The following is a 26,692-nucleotide window of genomic DNA, read 5'->3' on the forward strand; positions in this document are numbered from 1 at the left end:
TGTAAACGCCAATCGCAGCGGGAAGGGGGGGATGGGGGAGGGGGGAGATTAGGTAGAATTTATTAACGTCGAAAATCCTTGACTCTTAAATAGTGTAACGAGCGTTATTAGCTTTTGTGTCCTCGGTGGGAGTTGTTTGGCCCTTTTATGGCCCCTCGAGGTGTTGTGTTTTACAACCTGGGCACGTGGATTGGTACTTGATAACCTGGGCACGTGGATTGGTACTTGATAACCTGGGCACGTGGATTGGTACTTGATAACCTGGGCACGTGGATTGGTACTTTATAACCTGGGCACGTGGATTGGTACTTTATAACCTGGGCACGTGGATTGGTACTTTATAACCTGGGCACGTGGATTGGTACTTTATAACCTGGGCACGTGGATTGGTACTTTATAACCTGGGCACGTGGATTGGTACTTTATAACCTGGGCACGTGGATTGGTACTTGATAACCTGGGCACGTGGATTGGTACTTGATAACCTGGGCACGTGGATTGGTACTTGATAACCTGGGCACGTGGATTGGTACTTGATAACCTGGGCACGTGGATTGGTACTTGAAAACCTGGGCACGTGGATTGGTACTTGAAAAAACAACTGTCTGAACTTGGATACTTTCTGGTTTACCTTTCTCATTGTCGCATATTCATGACTTGCATTTGCTGCCATTGAATTCTAGCAACCACTTGTCTGTCCATTCTTGTAGATTTTTTTTAAGTAACTCCTGAAATTTTCAGCAGTCCTTCTCAGGGTTGGTGAACTTTGGAGGAGGAGGACGAGGGGTTGGAGGAGGAAGTACTAGAGGAGGTACTACAGTAGGAGAAGGTCCTGGAATAGGTGCTAGAGGAGGAGGTTTTGGAGGAGGAGGAGCGATTGTGGAGGAAATTGGGGAGGAGCGGGGAGGGAGGAGTCCTGTGGTGGGTGGAGGTGGCGGGTGGTGGTGTGGGAATCAGTGTTGGTGCGGCCGTGGTGGTGGAAGGTCGTGAGGGTAGGAATGAGTCCCGCTGCGCTCTCTCACACACACTCACTCCTCCTCTCCACCTGCTTCACGGTCCCTCACAGCCCTCGCATGTGTGTGTGTGTGTCACTCGCGCTAACTCCGCATGATACTCGTCCCTTGACAACACTACAACTGGTGTATACATAGCCTTACAGCCAATTAATACCGGTTCATACATCGCGCTGCTCGGTGACAACTCATCTACAGAAATGTTTACCTTCACTTACGAAGAAAGATTACATGTAACTATGAATGGAAAACGACATTGATTCATTGGCGCTAAAATATCTTTTAATAGCTTCTCGCGAGGACAGATGTTTATGTCTGAACACTGAACTTCAGCTGGTTATGTCCACAGCTGTCTCGCCCATCAGCTGTCTCGCCCATCAGCTGACTCGCCCATCAGCCGACTCGCCCATCAGCTGACTCGCCCATCAGTTGACTCGCCCATCAGCCGCTTACCTTCACAGCTGACTTACTGATCAGCTGTTCATCTTCACACCTGATTCGCCAATCAGCTGTACTCATCCACAGCTGACTTAACTGACCCCTCATTGCAACGAGCCAGTCGTCCGCGAGACGTTGCAGTGGCTGGTTCTCGCTGTGATTTTGCTGAAGTGGCAGAGGTAAGTGTTTCTAGCAGAGGGCGAGGGGGGAGGGAGAGAGGGTCGTCTTGAACGCTGCTGCAGTTGCTGTTACCTATTTTCTAGCCGCAGATGTATTCCCGAGCCGAAATGTTTCCGTCACGCTGAGTCTGTCAGAGTGGGCCCCAACACGCGAACACTCTTCGTAAAATACATTGGATTTTCTATGATGTATTTGCCTTAAATAAAGAGTCGCTAGAATGCAATCTTGCAGTTAATAGATGAAACTTTATTGATCTCGTTTATATATATATATATATATATATATATATATATATATATATATATATATATATATATATATATATATATATATATATATATATATATATATATATAACATGAAAAAGTACTTATAGTAAATACTTGGTGGAAAGTAAAAACATATAGTGACAGACAACCTAAAGTTGACTTTTATGTTAATGAATTTGGACAATGCAGAATTTTTTTAATTGCACCATAAATATAAGACCTAAGATTAATATTAAGATTGTTTTAATTTCTTCTGTTAAGATTGGTTTAATTTCACGCAGATCATTGCTTTAAGTAGGCAATGATTGGGAATTCAGTTATTTATATTCCAAATAAATATAAAAAAAATAATATCAATATTGCTGTATAAATCATCATAAAAAATTATGCATTTGTTGTGAGTTATTTTAAAACATATACAACAAATTTTCTACCTAGCTGAATAGGAACAATAGCGCATACGCTTAGAATCAATATATTATTACAATGAATCAATATATTATTACAATGAATCAATATATTATTACAATGAATCAATATATTATTACAATGAATCAATATATTATTACAATGAATCAATATATTATTACAATGAATCAATATATTATTACAATGAATCAATATATTATTACAATGAATCAATATATTATTACAATGAATCAATATATTATTACAATGAATCAATATATTATTACAATGAAGCAATATATTATTACAATGAATCAATATATTATTACAATGAATCAATATATTATTACAATGATTCAATACATTATTACAATGAATCAAAGTATTCTCTGCATAACATTTAAAATTCGTTACATCAGTGGGTAAACTTCTGTTAAGATCTGTAAATTTCTGTTAAATGTAAACTTTTGTCGCAGGTTTGCGAGTCATTCGGTATGCAAATTGTTCTGGAATCACACCAACTTTTATTGGGATTGAGATGGACAATTGTTTAAGCAAATTTTTAACAGAAATATAGCAAGCAAAAATAAATAAATATATATATATATATATATATATATATATATATATATATATATATATATATATATGTATATATATATATATATATATATATATATATATATATATATATATATATATATATATATATATATATATATATATATATGAATGGTCCCCAGGACTATATGCAACTGAAAACTCACACCCAAGAAGTGACTCGAACCCATACTACCAGGAGAATTCTTTTAACCTAGTACTCCGTCGGAGCTTCGAACCACGACCACGGAAACAAAAGACTAGCGTTTTTGCGCCCAGGCTAAGAACACCCACAAATAAGAGAAGGTCCCAGCGAGAGACAACTGGTTTCCAACCGGGCGTTCGTAGCCTGATCGGTTGAACTCCAGTCTTCTGGTTCCCTGGCCTTGGGCTCGAGGCTACGATGTTGCAAGTAGAATGAAATGTTATTGATACGTTTATTGTAGTTTTGTAATTTATTTGTGTGTATATATATATGTTTTGTAGAAACCTGCATTTGCTCTTCTTGTTTTTTTTTTAAGATTGTATTTTCGTTTCATTGTTTTCTGTGTTTGATGCTCTAGGTTAAGTCTTCCTGAGGGGGACTTAGTTAAACTAAGTCTTCCATGTTCTTCCTTGTGATAATTACATTAGTTACTGGTACAGTTTTATTATTTATTAATCAATGATCAGTTCTTCTTTATGGATAAAAAAACAGCTCCCCCCTCCCCCCATCCCCCCTCTTTATTGTTTTAACACGTCTTGCTTTCTTCGAAAACAACACGTGTCTGTCTTACCTCGAAAACAACATGTGTCTGTCTTACTTCGAAAACAACACGTGTCTGTCTTACTTCGAAAACAACATGTGTCTGTCTTACTTCGAAAACAACATGTGTCTGTCTTACTTCGAAAACAACATGTGCCTGTCTTACTTCGAAAACAACATGTGTCTGTCTTACTTCGAAAACAACATGTGTCTGTCTTACTTCAAAAACAAAACGTGTCTGTCTTACTTCGAAAAGTGCAACACCTGTTTCAACAACACCTGTTTGTCTTTATTTCAACCTTAAGCCTAAATATTTTAGGACAAATATATGCAAATTTATGGTAAACAGAGTATATATATGTACTTTACTATGACGAAGAGAAATACAAATGTTGCATTTCATGTTTCTCGAGCTCTCTACAGCACCATGAGGGCAAAACTCTGCACTTTTCGGGGTGCTCAATAAATCACATTATTTGTATACTTTATGGTCGCTACGTGGCTGCTTGAATTCAATCCCTGTAAAATGTAAGGTAATGAAGATGGGAAAAGGAGAATAAAAACCAAGAGGTCTTTACCACCATGAAGGCAGGAAGGCAACTACAAGAAAATCGTAAGAACCACATGAAGAGGATTCGAACCTATGTTCTGAATACTCCCAAGCACACGGCTTATAAACCACTACCCCACGACATGGTCGCTTCAGTTGGAGCCTCAGGATCCTTAGAGGATCCTCAGGCTTCAACTCAATCGAATTAATGGATTCGAATCCTTTTCATGACTCCTACTGACTTTCTCATCGATACATCACGTCAATGTGATTGGGCAATAATGCCCAATCTTTGTAACTCGGAACTCATCTCACGGTGAAACTCTGGAACATTAATCGCGGTGACATGTTATCGTGTGACGGTGATATTGTGATTATTGCTATAATATGTCTCGTCTGGTTCTGTGATGTGGCACTGTTTGATGTTTATTGGCTTGGCAACCTTGCTGTTGAGTAACTGGTTGTGCCGTGACTGGTTACGTGTGACTGGTTATGAAGGACTGGATATAGATGACTGGATGCTCATTACTGGATATGAATGAATTAATGTGACTGAAGGGACATGTATTACTTGGTATGTTTGCTCGGACATGTATAGCTGGATATTCATGACTGAACATGAATAACTTTATATATATGACCATATTTACATAACTATTATATATATATAATAATATATATATCCAGCCAGATACAGTATATATGACTGCATCCGTATGACTAGTAAGCTAACTACTGACTCTCTCTCAGAGATGCCACCCACAACAGTTTCCTAACCCCAGGCTACTTATTGACCGCTACATAAACAAAAAGCCTGAGGTGAAAGCCAATGATACCTATAAACGATATTATCCTGCTGAGAGAATCAAACCCGGGATCATTTGGTTGTGAGCCGACTGTGCTGACATCCACGCTGCAACACCCCTGCAACTAAAGCAGGGTGTTGCAGTGTGTTTATGTTGTTGCGACACACACTCTCCACAATAGAGAAAAACAGTCAGCAGCTTTACACAATGATATGCTCGACGACCGGGCCGCGGAGACTCTAAGCCCCGGAAGCACCTCAAGGTATGATATGTTTTCTTCTCTCGTTGCCAACGTCAGCTTGGCATCTTGGCATCTTGGCATCAAGCTCTTCAGACGTTGACCAGACCACACACTAGAAGTTGAAGGGACGACGACGTTTCGGTCCGTCCTGGACCATTCTAAAGTCGATAGATTCTCAATCGACTTGAGAATGGTCCAGGACGGACCGAAACGTCGTCGTACCTTCAACTTCTAGTGTGTGGTCTGGTCAACATACTTCAGCCACGTTATTGTGACTCATCGTCTTCAGACGTTGACGAAGATTTTGTCAGACTCGAGGTTATCTTGCACGATAGCCAGCCTCAGCTACAAGGGTTGAAACACAAAAGTAGCTTCGGAACTACTGGCTAACGAATGCCATTAGTAAGGAATTATTCAAAGAGAGGAGATCACATGGCAGAAAATTATCAAGCAAGGATCTCACTTTCGGAACTGAATACAGGTTGTATAGAAACCGTCTTATCTAAATACCTAAGGAAATAGAGAGATTACCGCCACAAACAAGGATAAAATGACCCTCTGGAGATAATACAGGAACGTGTAAATTGATTAGTAAAGTTATCACAAATATTCTATACCTATGCAACTAGGAGCAACTAACCCAGGTCACAGGGTTTGTTGCACAAGCAACCATTACACCTCAGAGATACTATATCAGTTTGTGTCAGGTGGAATTAACTCATTGCATACTTCAGTTAAACAAACTATTTATTACGCCTGTAGTGTATAGAGTCCCAATGGCAGGGTATTCTGTTTTGTTTGTATCTGTTATGGAATAAATGCCAGCTGAGCTGTTCAGTATTTGTCATTTGGTCAGGTTGAATTAACTTAGATTATTCTTCTCCAATTCCAGTGCCAGTATTTTATTGTGTTTTCCCTTCTCCTCTGTTCACCTGTTTCTCCTCTTCTCTTCTTTCATCTCCGTCTGTCTCTTTTACTCACTGTACCTCTGTCTCTTCTCGTGCTCCTTTCTCTATCCACCTGTACGTCTTCTTACTCTCCTTCCATACATTCTTAACGTTTTATTCCTCTCTCTATTACTTCTCTAGTTTATCTGTAGCATTTATCTTTTCATCTCTCTTTCTCTCTCTCTCTCCTTCTCTCTCACACTACTCCACTTCATATGTCTCTAACTCGACTCTACTTCACCTCTCTCTAACACTACTCTTCTTCGTATCTCTCTAGCATCACTTTATTTCATCTCTCTCTAACACTACTCTTCTTCGTATCTCTCTAGCATCACTTTATTTCATATCTAACATCACTTAATTTCATCTCTCTCTAACACTTATCATCTATATCTCTCTCTAGCAGTCCTGGAATTTTGGAAGGTAAGTCCTGTAAGTAAATCTATTTCCAAATTGTTATTTTCATGACTTGTCACTTCTGTCTTAAAACACATGTCTGAGTATGTTTTTTTGTTTCACTTTAAATCATGTTTTTCCAGTATACTTTTCACTAAAGCCGTTACCTGTGTTTGAGACTTGAATCTTATGGTGGTATATTTTAGCCATGGCCAAGACACCCATTGTTGGACTTTGATCGAGCGAGCTGTTGTGGTTAAAGGCGAGACTTTCGGAATGGTTGAATTTAAGACTTCGTAGATATTCCCTTTAAGACTTTCGTAAATATTCTCTTTAACACTTAGTAAAGATTCCCTTTAAGACTTTCGTAAAGGTTCTGGTTAAGGTTTGGGAACTTTCGTAGATCCTAGTGGTTTTATTGGATATTGATCTATTGAGCTGTTGTGGGATTAGGATCGGTAAAGGCTGCGTGTAAGAGCCTGGTAACTTCCATTGATCCCTGTGGACCTTGTCGTCGGACACTGATCTAGTGAGCTGTTGTGGGGGGAAAAGGCCAAGATTTTCGCCAAGACTGAGAGACAGAAAGAGCAAAACTAGGTAGCAATTAGTATAATTAAGGTCAACCTGCCGAGTTGACTGTGTTTGCTGGGGGAGGGGGGGCGCCCCCCCCCCCCAGCAAACAGGACGGGGGGGGGGGGGGCCAGGATCCATGCTTTTGATTCCTCATCAACACAATACATTATAATTTATATGTTCAAAATAATATGTTCCTCCCCCGACCTGTCCAAGTGGTTGGTGCACTATTCCTTTCCCCCGTCCCACCCCAAATCCTTATCCTGATCCCTTCCAAGTGCTTTAAAGTCATAATGGCATGGCACTTTCCCCTGATAATTAACAAATTCCCCCCCCTAAAAAAAAACTTAAATATCACTTTCAATAAATATATGATGGGACATATTAAACAAAAATTCCTTTTTACAAAATGTATCTTGTAAAATAGCACCTGTTTTACATGGACATAATATGATAGGATTTTTTTTTATAATCCATCATGAAAATACAACAAACACCACAAGTTAAAAATTCATAGTTCAAATTTACAATGAATAAAATTAACAATTTGTTGAGTATATTTTCCATTATTATTTTTCTATTTCAATAATAATAATTAGCTGACGGCAAATAAAATACTTGTTAATTCCTTAACAAAATCTCTTAAACTCTATAAATAGCACTCTGTAAACATGAAATAATTCAGAATGAATTTATCCTGAGAAAACAAGAGAGGGAACAATATTGATCTATCAGTTTTTACTACAGAGGTCGGTGGTGGATTTGAAAAAAAAAATAAATACAATTAATTTGTAAATGGAAATTTGTAAATGGAAATGATTTACAGAGAAGTGATGTGTACCGGAAGCTTCTCTTATGCGTTGTCACATTATACATCTTATCGTAGATAACATTTCATTCAGGTAATGAGGTAATGTTCCAAGATGACAGTGAATGTTGCTTCAATTGACAGTGAATGTTGGCTCAATTGACAGTGAAAGTTGGTTCAATTGACAGTGAATGTTGGCTCAATTGACAGTGAAAGTTGTTTCAATTGACAGTGAATGTTGGCTCAATTGACAGTGAATGTTGGCTCAAGTGACAGTGAATGTTGGCTCAATTGACAGTGAATGTTGGCTCAAGTGACAGTGAATGTTGCTTCAATTAACAGTAAATGTTGGCTCAAGTGACAGTTAGTGTTTTCACTTGATTTTTCACTTTCACTTTCTTAAACAACAACCACAATAACAACAACGTTGCGTTCGGGACGTATAAGTCCCATTCCGACCCCGTTATAATCTCCACCGGTCAGTATTAGACCTATAGAGCACTTAACCATTGTCTATGCCATGGTCAGAGACGACCTGCTGCCTCGAACACTTCCCACCTGGTGCTGGAGACACTAGTTAAATCGACGAAGCCAGAACAGTTTACTGAACCTACCAGAGACCTATAACTATGCATAGTTAGGTCCCTAAATACTATATAATAATGTTATTGACTATATCCTATATAATACTACACTATATAATAATAATTCACATATGATTTTTTTGTAATAATAAGTGTAAAAGAATTCATTGCCAGTGAACTGTCTACTGTCAAGTCACTGTCAAGTCACTGTCAAGTCAATTTAAACACTCTACTGGTCAGTCTTTTGACTGACAGCTTTGGCTGAGGATGAGACGAACTACAATTAATTGTCAAGACAACAAAGGCACCTGACCCAGCCTATCCAATAGGCCTAACTGAACAAAATTATAATATACTGTATAATAACACATATTTTGTAGAACATGTCAACTTGTTATAATAAAGTTCCTAAACTTTAATGCGACTTCGTGAACAGCCGCAGCTCTGACGAGCATAGAACCTTAACACTATCCGCGAAGGCAGGGGACAGGAGCTAGAACCTCACTCACAGATTCAGAGCGAGCAGACACGCAGCCAAACTCAACCACCTCGACGATCTGGGAACTTTGGTCGACCAATCAGAAGCACATGGCCCACCGACCCAAGTGAGGATGCTGCGTCGACGGACCCAGGTGAGGATGCTGCGTCGACGGACCCAAGTGAGGATGCTGCGTTGACCGACCCAGGTGAGGATGCTGCGTCGACGGACCCAAGTGAGGATGCTGCGTTGACCGACCCAGGTGAGGATGCTCTGTCGACCGGCCCAAGTGACGATGCTGCGTCGACCGACCCAAGTGAGGATGCTGCGTCGCCCGACCCAGGTGAGGATGCTTCGTCGACCGACCCAGGTGAGGATGATGCTGCGTCGACCGACCCAGGTGAGGATGCTGCTGCGTCGACCGACCCAAGTGAGGATGCTGCGTCGACCGGCCCAAGTGAGGATGCTGCAGCTGTATTGACCACCACAGTGATGACCACCTCAGCACACTCTGCCATTTGTTACTCTTGAGTGCTCGAACTTTTTCCAGACTATTGACAAATGTTTCCAGGTTTACCTATTTCTCACAGGGATGTGTTTCCCCCCCCTCCTCCTCCTCCTCCCCCCCCCTCCTCCTCCCCTCCCTTCCTGACCCTTCTCTAACAAGCAACCTGTTGTTACCCGGCACTGCACACAAGCACCAAGGGGACAATAGATTATAACAGGTTTAATACAAGTTGATGAAGACGTTATGGGCTAAGCATCATATACATATATATTAAAGTCACCTCCCCTTTTTGGGCCTTGATTAATTTTCAGCACTCTGTGTTCTCCTATAGGTATTCAGAATATGGATCTATATATCTTGTACGTTGCGGTCAAGTCTCACCTGCATCTTCGATTGTCTTGCTCTGTAAGACTGAGTTTTTGTTCAATTTGGCATCGCTAATTTGATCCATTTTTTAAGTATTATACTCGTTTATAATCTTGTGTTTATGTTAGCAAGTAGTAAAGTCATATGCATACAGTATTTTGCATAAATCTTTATCAGTTTCAGATTTCTGGTTAACAATGTATACGCCTAGAAACTGTCGTATATATGTTTATCTTCAGTTTTCTGAATGTTTGTTTACTGAAATTCGAGGATGCTGTTCAGAAAAGTTGCACACTCTACTGATGATATCCTGTTTATCTGATGTTCTGCCAATAATTCAGGTGTTACGTGCACCATTGTGTTCCTATCCTTTTAGGATACCAGCAGGTGTTTTGCACTCTGCTGGAGGATTAATATCCTCCTTTGATCTGCTCCCATTCTCATCACCTTGCATCTACAAAGATTGATCTCCAGCAGCCACAATACAAACCATTTCTGCAGATATGCTCCACATACTCCTGAAACTTTCTCGTACATGCTATCCCCTAAATTCCTCTTTAAGTGTTTATCCATTAATGCGAAAGTATTATTTTAATTAATTTATTTAATTACGTATTATTTTCAATATTTCATGTCGTGAACACCGGCCCACTGGAGAGTCTAACAAAGACACTGACACAATGCCAGTCTTAAAGGTCTTGATAAAAATATTACACTTAACATTTATTCAATGCTTCCTAATATATTTTAACAGCGTCTTCAGTCTATGCTAATGATTCTACTCCATTTTCTCCCATTTTTTTTTTACTCTCAAAATTCGTGCTATAACTTCTGTAAATGTGATCAGATTTGACTCTTACATTTTTATTACGTGAAAGGATTTCAAATATCAGGAAATTCTGACCACATATTGTTGATTTGTGGATTTAGTAAAGATGAAAAATATAATTTCCGTTTAATATGGCATGATGAATGGGTGGAGGGGGGGGGGGAGGGGGGTCTCTCCTGCATGAGTGGAGGGGGGGGGAGGGGGTCTCTCCTGCATGGGTGGAGGGGGGGGGGGGAGGGGGGTCTCTCCTGCATGAGTGGAGGGGGGGGAGGGGGTCTCTCCTGCATGGGTGGAGGGGGGGGGAGGGGGTCTCTCCTGCATGGGTGGAGGGGGGGGGGAGGGGGTCTCTCCTGCATGGGTGGAGGGGGGGGGAGGGGGTCTCTCCTGCATAGGTGGAGGGGGGGAGGGGGTCTCTCCTGCATGGGTGGAGGGGGGGAGGGGGTCTCTCCTGCATGGGTGGAGGGCGGGGGGGGGGTCACTCCTGCATGGGTGGAGGGGGGGGGGGGAGGGGGGTCTCTCCTGCATGGGTGGAGGGCGGGGGGGGGCACTCCTGCATGGGTGGAGCGGGGGGGTCACTCCTGCATGGGTGGAGTGGGGTCACTCCTGCATGGGTGGAGTGGGGTCACTCCTGCATGGGTGGAGTGGGGTCACTCCTGCATGGGTGGAGTGGGGTCACTCCTGCATGGGTGGAGGTGGGCCACTCCTGCATGGGTGGAGGTGGGCCACTCCTGCATGGGTGGAGTGGGGTCACTCCTGCATGGGTGGAGGGGGGTCACTCTTGCATGGGTGGAGGTGGGCCACTCTTGCATGGGTGGGTCACTCCTGCATGGGGTGTAAATAGTCACTCGTCTTCTATACTCAATGTAAATTTCTGACGCCCATACAGATTTCTCCTCTAACTCACTATTGAAATAACTAGTAAAATAGTTTCCGCAAATTAGTTATAAATTCTGAGCTCCATAGAAAATTACATCAAAAACAATAAAACACCTTTGCTCTAACTGAACACCTTTACTAAAAAAAAAAGGGCACATAGGAATACTGGAAACTGCAGAAAGCCTTTTCTGGACCATATGAAGCAGTTCCCGTTTATTTCAGTCCAACCACTTGGGCTGGACGGTAGAGCGACGGTCTTGCTTCATGCAGGTCGGCGTTCAATCCCCGACCGTTCAGGTGGTTGGGCACCATTCCTTCCCTCCGTCCCTTCCCAAATCCTTACCCTGACCCCTTCCCAGTGCTATATAGTCGTGATGGCTTGGCGCTTTTCCCCCTGATAGCTCCCTCCTGTTTATTTCCACCTAAACTCATTCACAAATATGTCTAACCCACGGGATGAATAATCTGAAAATATGTTAACCCACGAAGGAAAAATTAAACCAGAATTCACCTGAGCGGTTTCGTGTTAGTCAGCACACTATTACCTCACAAGACACCTTCCGGTTCGTATAAATATATTTAAGTGTTATTTCAGCGACGGTGCTTTTGATAATGTGTTGAATAATACAGAATGCGCTCATAACAATTCCGGTGTCATTTTTCCTTCGTGGTTAAATATTTTCACATTATTTATCACGTGTTAATGTTTTCGTGATTTACACACACACACACACACACACTATATATATATATATATATATATATATATATATATATATATATATATATATATATATATATATATATATATATATATATATATATATATATATATATAAGTTTGTGAGGGTACCACCTCTGGTGCCAATGTGAGGACCCATAGCCTCGGAGAAGAAAATAAAAAGTATTCAGAGGAGACCTTGTGGTTTCTCACTGAACACTAATATTATCTTCTCCTACCACCCCCATTCTTTTGTATGTACACATATATATTTACTTTATTTGAACTTTGTTACAAAAAAGGAGTTATATATGGGTTACAAAGATGGTTATCATAGGTTGTCGAGTTCCTCCAGCTCCTCAGATGGCGGGCAGGAACCCTGGATGCAGTGCGCATTTCCCCTCTGTATCGCCACTCTGAGGCGCTGGAAAAGAAAGCTTGCAGCTCTTGGGTCCCTTGTTGTTTCAATGAGCCTAGAACCCAGTTCCTTCAAAAAACTGGTAGCACTTTTACCCCAGGCGCCGAGTGTCTCAGAAGCAATGGGGACAAAATTGTAGTGGTGATCCAGTTCTCTATACTTACGGGATTTGGCTGCTTCCCTGTGGGTGGCAGCGCCACCTGGTTGTGCAACACTGAGGTTAATGTAGGTGTTAGCCAGGGTTGATACGCACGTGTAGTCCCATACCAACTGCTTGTCATTCTTCCAGGGGTTCACTGTGATACCATCTGGGCGACCAATAAGAGCATCAGAGTTACGGGGCGTTAGGTAACGGGGCTCTCTTTCAGCTGGGCATCCAGCTGTGGTGAGGCTCCTCTTGATGATGTCGTTAACTTCACTGTGCCTCGAGTGCCATCCCCCTGTGCTTTGGCAGAGTAGGCCATGGTGGCCGTACCTGTCAGCCACCACCTCGCCGCAAATACACCTATATCTGGTGTGGATTGGGGCAGCAAGGCGAAGGGCCACAGCAATTCGGAGGGCGTGTGGTGTGAGACGCGTGCCAGTTGCCGACATTGGGGTTGCTAACAGGAAATCCCCTGCATGTGGTGCTGCTACTGCTGTGAGGCGAGCAATATATATATATATATATATATATATATATATATATATATATATATATATATATATATATATATATATATATATATATATATATATATATATTTGTTTTTTAAACCTATATATATCTTAAAGTACGATACAAATTCGTTATGAGGATGCGATACACAAAGTTTTTACAAAGTAGTAACGTTATAAATAACCATTCTGGTTACATTATGTGTTGGGGTATAGATGGACCAAATTTTCACATTAAACTTTTGGGAAAAAATAAACAAAAAAAACCTTGGCAGCTATATTAGCCTGTGGATAATACATTACCTTCATTTTAACATTTTTACAGAGGTCAGGAATGATAACCAACACTGTTATTGCTTTCCGTTATCTGTTATGCAAATTACATCAGCCTGACAATGCCAGCACACACACCACGATTCACTGGGATTTTATCCTACACGAGAAGGATATTACGAAACACTGTGACGGAGTATCTCCAAAGTGAGACATAGCAAAGGACTTTGGCGATTTTTTCTGAATGGTTGAGCTGAGGAAGATCTTGTGTGCTGTCTAGTTTATGATAGAGGTATAATTAGTGGTGGCCTTGACATATTTTAGGTATATTTTGTGACATACGTATGCATACTGTTGGTTTCGGGACAGACTTATGTTATAAATGTGCTTGAAAAATTGATTCTCTGTTGTTACCGGAAATATAATTACCAATGAATTCCAAAGCAGCGCCCATGGACTGTTGCTTACTTGCTCTAGGGTTAATTCGTCTTCATGTGAATAGTATATACATATAGTTTAACTCTGTCCCCCTGACTACTCTTGTCAAAACCAAGATCCGCATCACATTATAACTAAAACCCAGATGTTGATCAACACAAACCGTGGGTTTTCTCCTGTGATCCATGAGAGCGATCACTTGTGTAGGAACTCACACGGTTAGAGATCCCTGGTGTGAATAGTGCACTGCGTCACTAATAAGTAATGTCGCTTCTTCAGATTCCAGAGAACAGGTCGGATAGACGAGTGCCTCGCATCGGCCGCTGTCAATCCCTTGTCAGTCTCTAAATATCTCTTACCATCAACCAGGTACTGGATAGGAGGTGGTCCTCGCCAACCTTCCATCGCCATAATGCTCGTCTAAGCTACAACTAATCCCAACAACACATTCGCTAATTTGAACACACAATTTTAACATATTTGAACATATCTCGAATATAAAATAGTATTCACACATAAATTTATTTATTTAAGAGTTATCAATTGCACGATAGATAATTTGTCGTCTGATATTTCTTCTCTAATAGAGAGCACCTCCTCTCAGTATTATTTTTCTTCAGCTCTGTTGCAAGGAGTGACATAATCAAAGACTGAAATAATCTCAGAAGACAGAGTTTGAGACGTTATGCGGACCTGTCACTTGTTGTCACAGAAATCACAATTGCGTGATGCCTCAAGGCGACATCTATGACGATGTCGTAGCTCAGTCGATTAAGGCAGCGTCTGGGATGCTCTCGGACGCAGGTTCGAATCCTCGTCACGGCCGTTGTGGATTTGTTCATTTGTTGTGACAGATCTTCCAGTGTTATGTCCGGTCACCTGACCTGCTGAACACCGTAGGCTCGTATGGCATCAGACCTCTTCCATGTATCATTTAGTGTGACCTAAATAATACATAAAACACACACACTCACTTTTCCTGTACTCACCTAGTTGTGCTTACGGGGTTTAGCTCTGGCTCTTTGATCCCGCCTCTCAACTGTCAACTGGCGTCCTGTGTGTGTGTGTGTGTGTGTGTGTGTGTGTGTGTGTGTGTGTGTGTGTGTGTGTGTGTGTGTGTGTGTGTGTGTGTGTGTGTGTGAGCGCGTGTGCGTGTATACTCACCTAGTTGTGCTTGCGTGGGTTGAGCTCTGGCTTTTTGATCCCGCCTCTCAACTGTCAATCAACTGGTGTACAGATTCATGAGCCTACTGGGCTCTATCAAATCTACATTTGAAACTGAATATTCAAATGTAGTATTCAAGTCTGCCTCCATCACTACTTAATGCATTCCATTTACTAACTACTCTGACACTGAAAACAAAATTCTAATGTCTCTGTGGCTCATTTGGGTACTAAGTTTCCACCTGTGTCCCCCTTGTTCGTGTTCCACCCGTGTTAAATAGTTTGTCTTTATCCACCCTGTCAATTCCTCTCAGAATTTTGTAGGTGGTAATCATGTCTATTCTTACTCTTCTGTCTTCAAGGGACATGAGGTTTATCTTCCGTAACCTTTCCCTGTAGCTCATGCCTCGCGGTTCTGGGACTAGTCTGGTGGTATACCTCTGAATCTTCTCTAACTTTATTTTGTGTTTAACTAGGTATGGACTCCTGGCTGGAGCTGCATTCTCCAGGATTAGTCTGACATAAGTGGTATACAAGGTATTGAACGATTCCTTACGCAAGTTTCTAAAGGCAGTTCGTATGTTCGCCAATCTAGTATATGCCGCTGAGGATATCCTTTTGATAAGGGCTTCTGGGGACAGGTTCGGTGTGATATCAACCCCCAGATCTTTCTCTCTATTTGACTCTTGCAGGATTTCACTTCTCAGATGGTATCTTTTGTTCAGCCTCCTGCTCCCTTCACCTAATTTCATTACTTTACACTTTCCTCAGTTGAAATTTAGCAGCCATTTTCTAGACCATTCCTCCAGTTTGTCCAGGTCATCCTGTAATCTCTGTTTATCTTCATCTGTCTTGATTCTTCTCAGAATTTTTGAATCATCAGCAAACACTGAGAGGAATGAGTCTATTCCCTCTAAAAGATCGTTTACATATAACAGAACAAGATAGGTCCAAGTCCAGAGCCCTTTGGGACTCCTCTGGCAACATCTCGCCACTCTGTCTCTCCCCTCACAGTTACTCGCTGTTTCCTGTTGCTTAGGTATACACCCTTATCCACTGGAGAATCCACTTTTCTATCCACTTTTACTCCTACCTGTTGCTCCAACTTTTGTAACAGCCTATTATGGGGGTACTGTGTCAAAGGATTTCTGACAATCTACGAAAATGTAGTCTGCCCACCCGTCTCTTCCTTGTCTAATTTTTGTCTATTAAGACAAAACAGGGTTCCATTAACCCTGTGAGGGACGATTTACCATCTCTGAACCCATGCTGGTGAAGTGTTACAAAGCAATTTTCCTCCAGAAGTTCTATGAGCCTTTTCCTCACTATCTTCTCCATCACCTTGCATAGTAAAGAAGTTAGGGAAATTGGCCTGTAGTTCAATGCCTCTTGCCTATCACCCTTTTTGTATATTGGGACTATATTAGCTGTGAACAAATTCACAAGGGCCGTGACGAGGGGTTCGAACCTACATCCAAGAGGATCCCAGACGCTGTCTTAATCGACTGAGCTACTACAAATCCCTTATGGATTTGTTCATTTGATGTATCACGCTATTGTGATTTCTGTGTGTACATTAGATGTCTTCCAGCTTTCCGGTAGGTCTCCTGTTTCCAGTGACTTGTTATACGCCATAGAGAGTGGCACGCTTAGTAGGTCTACACCATCTTTCAGTACCCATGGTGAGATTCTGTCAAGCCCAACAGCCCTTGTCACATTCAGCTCCAACAGATTCCTTTTGACCTCATTACTTGTGAGCTCAAATTCGTCCAAGGTTGCTTGGTTTACCGCCTCCTCTCTTACTAAAGGGGCTTCTTCTTGCTCTATTTTGAAGTCCTGGAATCTGATGTTGAGTTATTCACACACCTCCTTGTCATTCTCTGTGTATCTGTTCTCCCCTTTTCTCAATTTCATCACTTGTTCCTTCACTGCTGTTTTCCTCCTGATGTGGCTGTGGAGCAGTTTTGGTTGGGTCTTGGCTTTACGCACAATGTCATTTTCATACTGTCTCTCTGCTTCTCTCCTCACTCTGAGCTACACATTCCTGGCTTTTTGGTATCTCCCCTTGATCTCTGGTGTTCTGTTATACCTGTAGTTTCTCCATGTTCTTGTACTCAACTGCTTCGCTTCCGCACATTCCTGATTGAACCATGGACTCTTCTGATGCTTTTCATTTTTCTCTTTTTGGGCCGGGATAAACCTGGCTGCAGCTTCCTGACACATCTGGGTGACAAAGTTTATCATATCCCGTACAGTCTTTTCTCTGAGTTCTGTTTCCCATGGTATTCCCCTTAGGAAGTTTCTCATCTCGTCATGTGTGTGTGTCTTCGCCTAGTTGTATTCACCTAGTTGTGCTTGCTGGGGTTGAGCTCGGCTCTTTTGGCCCGCCTCTCAACTGTCACTCACATGTTACTAACTACTATTTTTTCACACACACACACACACACACACACACACACACACACACACACACACACACACACACACACACATACACACACATACACACACACACACACACACACACACACACACACACACACATACACACACATACACACACACACACACACACACACACACACACACACACACACACACACACACACACACACAACTTCCCAACACACAACATAACCACAATATTTTTTTAACCCCCATTACAACCTCAGAGCAACGTTATCTAAAGCAACGTTGTAATAACGTTGTGTATTTTGTTATGTTATGTGTTGTTGTGTGTATTTGCTGGGATGTCATTCACGCCGCCGAAAATAAACATTTTTCCTCAAAATCGGGGGAAAAAACAGCAGTCAAACCCTATGAGAACTAAAAAGCTCTTCGTTGAGAGAGAGAGAGAGAGAGAGAGAGAGAGAGAGAGAGAGAGAGAGAGAGAGAGAGAGAGAGAGAGAGAGAGAGAGAGAGAGAGAGAGAGAGAGGCATCCCCTAAGGGCCGGAATCCACAGCTTTGTCAGGTGCATAGTGCATAGTAAAGTTCACAGGATGGAACATATTTACATGTCATGGAAAAAAGTACAGACTGGGTGTATCAACCCGGCGTGTGGGCCGTCGGGGTTTTTAAGGAAAAATACATAGATGTGGGTGTGGGTGGGGGGTGGGGGGGGGGCTGAGGATTATCAGACAGTCTAGTGGTGTCTCTTTCAGACCTGTAATTTCGCGCTGGAATGCATACTGAAGAAATCTGAAAGAAAGCTAAGTAAACATACAACGTAGTATTCACACACACACATATATATATATATATATATATATATATATATATATATATATATATATATATATATATATATATATATATATATATATATATATATATAACAGTAATAGACAGTAAATTACCATCGACAGTAAAAAGAAACATAAGAAATATTGAGAAAATTCGTGTTAGAATTATTAATCTTACTTTTTCGGACATATTTAACAACATATGTTTACAAGAAAGACTGCTACCAAAATATACTAATATATATACTAATATATATATATATATATATATATATATATATATATATATATATATATATATATATATATATATATATATATATATATATATACATATGAACACATGCACACGTATAAACATGCAGTAAACTGTCGCCAGAGGAACACAAAGAACATTGTGAGACCAAAATTGCAATATGCAGCATTTGTATGGTGCCCAAATCTCAAGAAGCACATAAATAAACTGGACAAGGTACAACGTCACACTACAAAATGGCTTCCGGAACTACAAACCTTAGAGTTACGAGACGAGACTAGAGGTATTAAACGTGCCAAAACTAGAAGATAGAAGAAAAAGAGGTGACAGGATCACCCCTTACAAAATACTAACAGGAATCGATCATATTGACTAAGATGAATTCCTGAAACCAACAACTTTATGAACAAGAGGACACAGATTCAAGCAAACAAAAGTGCCGAAAAAATTAGAAAGTTTTCTTTTGCAAACAGAGTGGTAGAGACGGTTGGAACAAACTAAGAAGGTGGTGGAGGCCAAAATCGTCAGTAGTTTAACTGTTACACGTAGTTAGTAGTTACATGACAAAGCGTACTGGGAAGACGGGACACAACGAGCGTAATTCTCACCCTGTAACTACACAGGTAATTACACTTAGGAAATTACACATACACGCATATGGACATGAAAGCACTCAGTTCCAAGAGGATATTTAATTGGGTTCACCTTCCGCCAGAGTGGGGGTCACCTACCACTCAAATGGACTCACCAACCACTTGTAAGGGGATCGGGTGTTCAGTTGATTAACATGGACTACTGTGCGTGACTGAAAAGATCAAACCATCAACGGAGAAAAAATGGAAATGCGTAGAATTTGTGATTCACGATTGCAATCTTCTTCGTGGGAATTTACAAATCAGTTACTAACTGCACAAAGATGTTTTCACAACATCCAGATTAGTTATATTATGAGAAAATTCACGTTCGTGTTACCTGTTAATTATTCAATGGTGTAAATATATATTTTACAATCAAAAACTTCAAAAGGTTGCATTTAACCAATCGGAAAATTTAACAGGTTACTTTATACAATAGTGAATCAGTCGGTTGTATTCATCAACCGAGAACTTTGATTACTTGTATTCAACCAGCGACAGCATCGATGAATTGTATTCTACGGCCTAATCAGCGTTTGTTTAAGTAGACGACAAGAAGCAGAAGCGGTGCAGTGTTTGTGAACAAACACATCCCCCCACCCCGGCCTTAGGGGGGGGGGGGACACTTAAGAGCTCTCTCAAACACAACAAAGTATAGTATAAGACCCATAATGGCTAAATTACTGTCTTATAATTACCTGAGTCTCTCTCACTCTCTCTCTCTCTCTCACTCTCACTCTCTCTCTCTCTCTCTCTCTCTCTCTCTCTCACTCTCTCTCTCTCTCTCTCTCTCTCTCTCTCTCTCTCTCTCTCTCTCTCTCACTCTTACATCACCGTAAAGAATATGACGTCTGGAGTAGGAACTGCAGGCACAAATACAAGCATTTCAGCAACGTTATTTTTTGAGGATGTCACAACGTTGTTAGAACGTACATAGGCCAAAATGGACGTAGCACGTACCAAGTTAAAAATCGTTGTTGTTATATGGAATGTGTTTGCTGGATATCTTTTTATTATCTAATTCTAGTTTTGATAACAATTGCCTTCTATTGTATTATTGTTTGGTGGTTTAAACTGTAGATTTTAACTCTATGTTTTTTTTATATAGAAATCTTTTGATTAAATTCTGAATTGCTCTGATCAATATGTTGCGAATTGCAGACTCCTATGATAAGACTTATAAAATAGTCTTTCAAAGCAGTTTGCTCAGAAATCTGCTTGCATCTGTAGGCTATCTTTAATATTCTTTCCTCCGGCCTCTCCGCCTCCACATAAATTTTCCTCATTCTTTTATAGCCAATATTGTAAAGCAATTTTGAGAAAATCCTAAAATAGTCGAATAAGCGTCACTGACGTGATTCAAGATGTGAAATGTTCCTTAATCAACACACAACGTTCCTTAAGCCAAAATGTTGTGGTTACGTTGATATAAGGTTATAACCACGTCGAAACAACGTTAAATATAAACGTTGGTATTGCATTATGAAACAACGTAAAACCACAATGTTGGGACGACGTTGAGAGTCCGTCCAAAGGTTTCAGCAGCGCAGGTAATTCTTTGGCTTCGAAATGTTGCTGAGCTCGCAATTCTTAACTCAGTTTTGCTGATTTCACGTATTGAGGCCGACCTCTATAATCAGCCTTTTTCAGACGGTGGGTGAGGCTACGGACGTAGCCTCTCCTTACACTAAATGTGTCACACTTTTGACGCAATCGACTTAAACAAAAAACTACTGTTTTTACGTGTTAACGTAAAACAGTAGTGGTTCAGTCAATTTGAAATCATTATGGAGCTTACGAACACCGGTTTCGAATGGTTAGGAGGGTTGCTAAGTCTGGTTATACACTTCTGGTTAGGCAAAACTACTTCAGGTTTATCACTTATTAAATCAAATACAAGATTATTGCCTAATTAATATCCTGTTCCACAATGAACTGTAATGTATTTCGTTGTTATTATCCGGTTAATTCATTTGAGTTAGTTTTTTTTTTTGAGATATATACAAGAGTTGTTACATTCTTGTACAGCCACTAGTACGCGTAGCGTTTCGGGCAAGTCCCTGGAATACGATCCCCGCCGCGAAGAATCGTTGTTACAACCAAGTACACATTTTACTGTTGAGTTAAACAGAGGCTACAGTTAAGGAATTGCGCCCAGTAAATCCTCCCCGGCCAGGATACGAACCCATGGCAAAGCGCTCGCGGAACGCCAGGCGAGTGTCTTACCACTACACCACGGAGACTAAAAGTTTGGGTCATTTTAGTGCGTAATCCGGAAGAAGTGATAAGTATGTCTTCTCTTATCTGTTAAGGAAATGTAGAATTGTTGATTTATTCATATAACAGTGGACGGGAGTAAAGGAATGAAGATTATGTATCTCATCCTAGACTTATTTCTACAAAAGTCGCTAAATGTACTATCAGTGAATGCTGTCACATCGCAACCCATCCTCCTGTTTAGATAGTACTTTTTAGTAACTGTGTGGACCATTGTATGTATATTGACATAAAAGGCAATTAGGTAGTAGAATTTGAGACTATTCACTTTGAAGAGCCCCCCCCCCCTCTCCCCCCCAAAAAAATAACTTAAATATTCCTAAGCCTAGTAGAGCACACACACACACACACACACACACACACACACACACACACACACACACACACACACACACACACACATATATATATATATATATATATATATATATATAACATATATATATATATATATATATATATATATATATATATATATATATATATATATATATATATATATATATATATATGTATGTCTGTGTGTGTGTGTGTGTGTAACCTAACTCAAACCTAATCTAACTCAACCGAGCCTAACACAGCCTGCTCTAAGCTAAGCCATCTTAACCTAATGACATGTGCGGTTTTAACCAACGGAAAATTAGCTTAATCGAATCGTCTCATGTACAATTCGACCATACGGACCCGGGCCTTCTCTCAACATGCCATCCTCTCAACTAATTCGGGTGTATGTTGCGTTATTGCAAGCAATGTAGCAAACACAACATACTGTGAGCAGCTCAGAAAAATCCTCGTTTTCTATGGATTCGGTTGTTTAGGTTGGGTGGGTAGCATGGGTTTGTGCATTTTGGGTTAGATAAGGATAGTGGATTTTGTACGTTTTGTCAAATCGAGGAAATGGGATGTTCTGGACGACAGGAAAGAGTGTGATCATGAGAATTTGTATTATGTGTTCATCCTGTCCTCCTAAGGTTTCCCAACGTGAAGTTAATGTGTCCTCTTCTAACCTACCAGAGGACCCAAAACAGAAAACGGGACAGTACGTCACTTTCGCGAGTCGCTTTCATTTTCTAGTACTACAATTTTTGGCCTTTTGTAACGCATACGCGATAAAAACGAAGTTCTTTTTAAGAGAACAGGTTGATGTGAATTGAATAAACACAACGTTTACAGATGGAGATTTTATTTCGAGATGGAAGGGAGACTCTTCAAGACTGGAGGGAGAGGGATGACGACCTGTTTCTCAAATGACCTTTCCATGAAATTAAAATAAATTATATTAAGTGTATAGTACTTGAGGATGGACACTCCGGTCACACTTAAGCAACTAACGAAATGAAGCAATCCATGAACAAATCCACAAGGGCCGTGACGAAGATTCGAACCTACGTCCGAGAGGATCCCAGACGCTGCCTTAATCGACTGAGCTACGACATGGTATAAGAATTGCAACCGGGAAATCAACTTGACCTACCACGGATCCTGCAGCCTCTCCGAGACACAAACCAGGTTTTTACACAATTCTCCCAGACGCATCTGGAATCTTCTCGGACGTAGGTTCGAATCCTCGTCACGGCCCTTGTGGATTTGTTCATTTGATGCATCGAAATGAGAAATCTATTGTGATTTCTGTGTGTAATGAAGCACTCCATCTTACGAAGCATCTGAAAAGTCAAGTATAGTCTGTCCTTACGAAGTAACCGAGATATGAAGCAAGTTGCCAAATGATGCAATTGATGATTGATGTAGTTCTCGAGCAGCTCGGACTTGAAGCAACTCACCTTCTGAATGTGAGAAGATGAGCGAATTTCCAAACTTTTTGATGGTGCTTTTTTGTAGTTGTGGAGTTAAAAGCTTTTTTCTGGAGACATGCGAAAGTTTGGCTCGGGAATGAGCCCAAAATTAAGCTTTATTAAAGTTGAATTGGACTGAACTGCAAATTTACCTTAGATAAGGAATAATGATAATGGCTTTGACAGTAAATCAGAATACTGTTGAAGTGAAGCTATCTATAACAGGGATTCCTAACTAGGGGGGATTTTTCATATTCCAGCAGGGAAGAATTTGGAAATCGAGTTGGGAAATTGGATTTACCAAAGGGGGGGAGGGGGGGGGGATTATAGAGGTGTTCCAGGGGAAGGTAATCTGGATATTAAAGCAGGGGAGTTGTACATTCTCCAGGGAAGGAATTTACATATTCTAGGGAAAAACGTATTACATGGGGTAAAATCTGGATATTTAAATTACCGGCAAAAAAATATATAATAATAATTAGCCGTGTTTCGATTAAAACGGAAACACGGATTAAAGTTAGAACGACGTTGTTATAACGTTAATGTAGTACAAGTAACGTAATTACGTTCAGACGCTTAGTGATGGTGAGGCAAGTGTTGAGACACTTAGTGAAGGTGAGGCAAGTGTTGAGACACTTAGTGATGGTGAGGCAAGTGTTGAGACACTTAGTGATGGTGAGGCAAGTGTTGAGACACTTAATGATGGTGAGGCAAGTGTTGAGACACTTAGTGATGGTGAGGCAAGTGTTGAGACACTTAGTGATGGTGAGGCAAGTGTTGAGACACTTAGTGATGGTGAGGCAAGTGTTGAGACACTTAATGATGGTGAGGCAAGTGTTGAGACACTTAGTGATGGTGAGGCAAGTGTTGAGACACTTAGTGATGGTGAGGCAAGTGTTGAGACACTTAGTGATGGTGAGGCAAGTGTTGAGACACTTAATGATGGTGAGGCAAGTGTTGAGACACTTAGTGAAGGTGAGGCAAGTGTTGAGACACTTAGTGATGGTGAGGCAAGTGTTGAGACACTTAGTGATGGTGAGGCAAGTGTTGAGACACTTAGTGAAGGTGAGGCAAGTGTTGAGACACTTAGTGATGGTGAGGCAAGTGTTGAGACACTTAGTGATGGTGAGGCAAGTGTTGAGACACTTAGTGATGGTGAGGCAAGTGTTGAGACACTTAGTGATGGTGAGGCAAGTGTTGAGACACTTAGTGAAGGTGAGGCAAGTGTTGAGACACCTAGTGACGGTGAGGTAAGTGTTGAAACACTAATATCTTAAAATAATTATGTTTAGTTCAGTAACTCTTGTCCTTCTCTATCCTTATAACCCCCCCCCCTTATTACCTAGTCACCACAACCACAACCACCACCACAATAACCACCACCACTATCACCACATCCAACACCACCACCATCACCACCACCACGACAACCACCACCACGGGCACATCCACCACCACCAACACTCCAACACCAATCACCACCATTTCAACAATCATCACAACCACCCCCCAACAACTTCCACTACCACCAAACAACCAGTCATCTCCCTCAGCACGGAAACTACACAATCACTCGCTTCTACAGAAACACTCGCAACAACGACCCCTCGGCCGCCATCATCACTGCCAATTTAAGATGCAAATAGTCAAGCTGTCTCGCAGCTTATCGCCCTGTTGAATTACCCAAAGAACAGTCTGATATTACATGCTTGTTAACCTGTTGTAATTGCTATCCAATTCTTCACACACAGTGCAATGGTGTATGAGAGAGAGAGAGAGAGAGAGAGAGAGAGAGAGAGAGAGAGAGAGAGAGAGAGAGAGAGAGAGAGAGAGAGAGAGAGAGAGAGAGAGAGAGAGAGAGAGAGACACTAGAAGTGGCGTGAAAGAACATGATCTCAGATCCCACCAAAAATATCGTACAAGAATCATTGCAAGTTCAGGAACCCTTGGATGGGGCGAGATAGTGGGAAGACCCTATACAGAAGCATAATTCTTTCTCCCTGAAGAAGGTGTTGTGGATATCCGGAGACATTTTGTTTGGGCCCACCAGGTTCTTGGTGATTTCTTGGTGCTCCAGCATGTTCTTAGTTGACTTCCCTATGCTCCAGACCCACCAGCGCCACGCGAGGTCAACCACACTGCTCTAAATGGCATTTGTTCATCCACTCATCCATTCTGTCTCGATAAATGACCATAAGTTTGTAAATCTCAACACGCACCAACTACTGTCACATACACACACACAACCCTGCAGATACCACCACACACACACACACACACACACACACACCCGCACCCCACAGCCACACCCCTTACACCCAATACACAATTACAAAGCCGTACCTTTGATTCACCATCATTCTCACCCTATCTCCAATTATCTATGAATATCTCAACAATATCTATGATTATACCCATCAATGTTACTCATCACGGCAACTACGAACCGCAAAACAATCAGAAAACACCGATACATGAGTAAAATCATAATGAAGAGCCCCCCAAAAATCCTGATGAATTCGAAGATCAAAATTGTAATAACGCTGTTGAGATATTAGGCAATCAGAGTCTGAGTGTCGCTAAGACTCATGCCTCTACTGGGCTATCGCAGGGATAATCGACCTTATCTATCGACCTTATCTATCTTAATTATCTTTTTAAATCCTAATGGGGCCGCATTTACCACCGATTATAGCCATCAAGCGAAAGAGAGATAAGGAAAGGTGATAAATATAGAGACGGGAGAAATGAGAGAGAGAGAGGAAGAAGGCTTATGAATTTTGGTATAGAGAAAATGGGAGGTAAATGCGTAGAGAGAGACAGAGAAAGACAGACAAACGTAGTGAGATAGGTAAAAGGGAGAAGTAAAGAGAGAGAGAGAGAGAGACAGATATAGACGGACATAGAGAGATAAGGGACAGACACGCATAGAGACGCACAGAGAGAGAGAGAGAGAGAGAGAGAGAGAGAGAGAGAGAGAGAGAGAGAGAGAGAGAGAGAGAGAGAGAGAGAGAGAGAGAGAGAGAGAGAGAGAGAGAGAGAGAGAGAGAGAGAGAGAGAGAGAGAGAGAGAGAGAGAGAGAGAGAGAGAGAGAGAGAGAGAGAGAGAGAGAGAGAGAGAGAGAGAGAGAGAGAGAGAGAGAGAGAGAGAGAGAGAGAGAGAGAGAGAGAGAGAGAGAGAGAGAGAGAGAGAGAGACAGAGA

The 26,692-nt window shown here is 41.2% G+C and overlaps 3 protein-coding genes across 3 annotated transcripts in view; 2 read left to right on the forward strand and 1 right to left on the reverse strand.

Annotated features, from left to right (window-relative positions):
• Positions 1 to 977: 977 nt before the first annotated feature.
• LOC138350016 (uncharacterized) overlaps positions 978 to 26,692 on the forward strand; it is a 177,593-nt gene continuing 151,878 nt past the window's right edge. Inside the window, exon 1 of the mRNA XM_069300165.1 lies at positions 978 to 1,630. The gene's annotated coding sequence lies outside the window, so the exon portion shown is untranslated. The remainder of the gene's footprint in view (positions 1,631 to 26,692) is intronic.
• On the reverse strand, positions 9,099 to 9,554 carry LOC138349902 (osteocalcin 2-like). The gene has a single exon (XM_069299893.1). It carries the CDS (start codon positions 9,552 to 9,554, stop codon positions 9,099 to 9,101), a length of 456 nt encoding a protein of 151 aa, XP_069155994.1.
• Positions 23,422 to 24,767, forward strand: LOC138349903 (serine-aspartate repeat-containing protein I-like). The gene is made up of 2 exons (XM_069299894.1): positions 23,422 to 23,487; positions 24,063 to 24,767. Exons 1-2 carry the CDS (start codon positions 23,422 to 23,424, stop codon positions 24,765 to 24,767), a joined length of 771 nt encoding a protein of 256 aa, XP_069155995.1.

The sequence above is a fragment of the Procambarus clarkii genome, chromosome 43, assembly GCF_040958095.1.
Source record: "Procambarus clarkii isolate CNS0578487 chromosome 43, FALCON_Pclarkii_2.0, whole genome shotgun sequence".
Lineage (NCBI taxonomy): Eukaryota > Metazoa > Arthropoda > Malacostraca > Decapoda > Cambaridae > Procambarus > Procambarus clarkii.

Excerpts from the sequence above, each read along its gene's own strand:
- LOC138349902 (XM_069299893.1), bottom strand. The coding sequence starts at position 9,554 with ATGGCAGAGTGTGCTGAGGTGGTCATCACTGTGGTGGTCAATACAGCT.
- LOC138349903 (XM_069299894.1), top strand. The coding sequence starts at position 23,422 with ATGATGCAATTGATGATTGATGTAGTTCTCGAGCAGCTCGGACTTGAA. Across the intron at positions 23,488-24,062 it reads AAGCAACTCACCTTCTGAAT|ACGCTTAGTGATGGTGAGGC; the intron begins GTGAGAAGATGA and ends AATTACGTTCAG.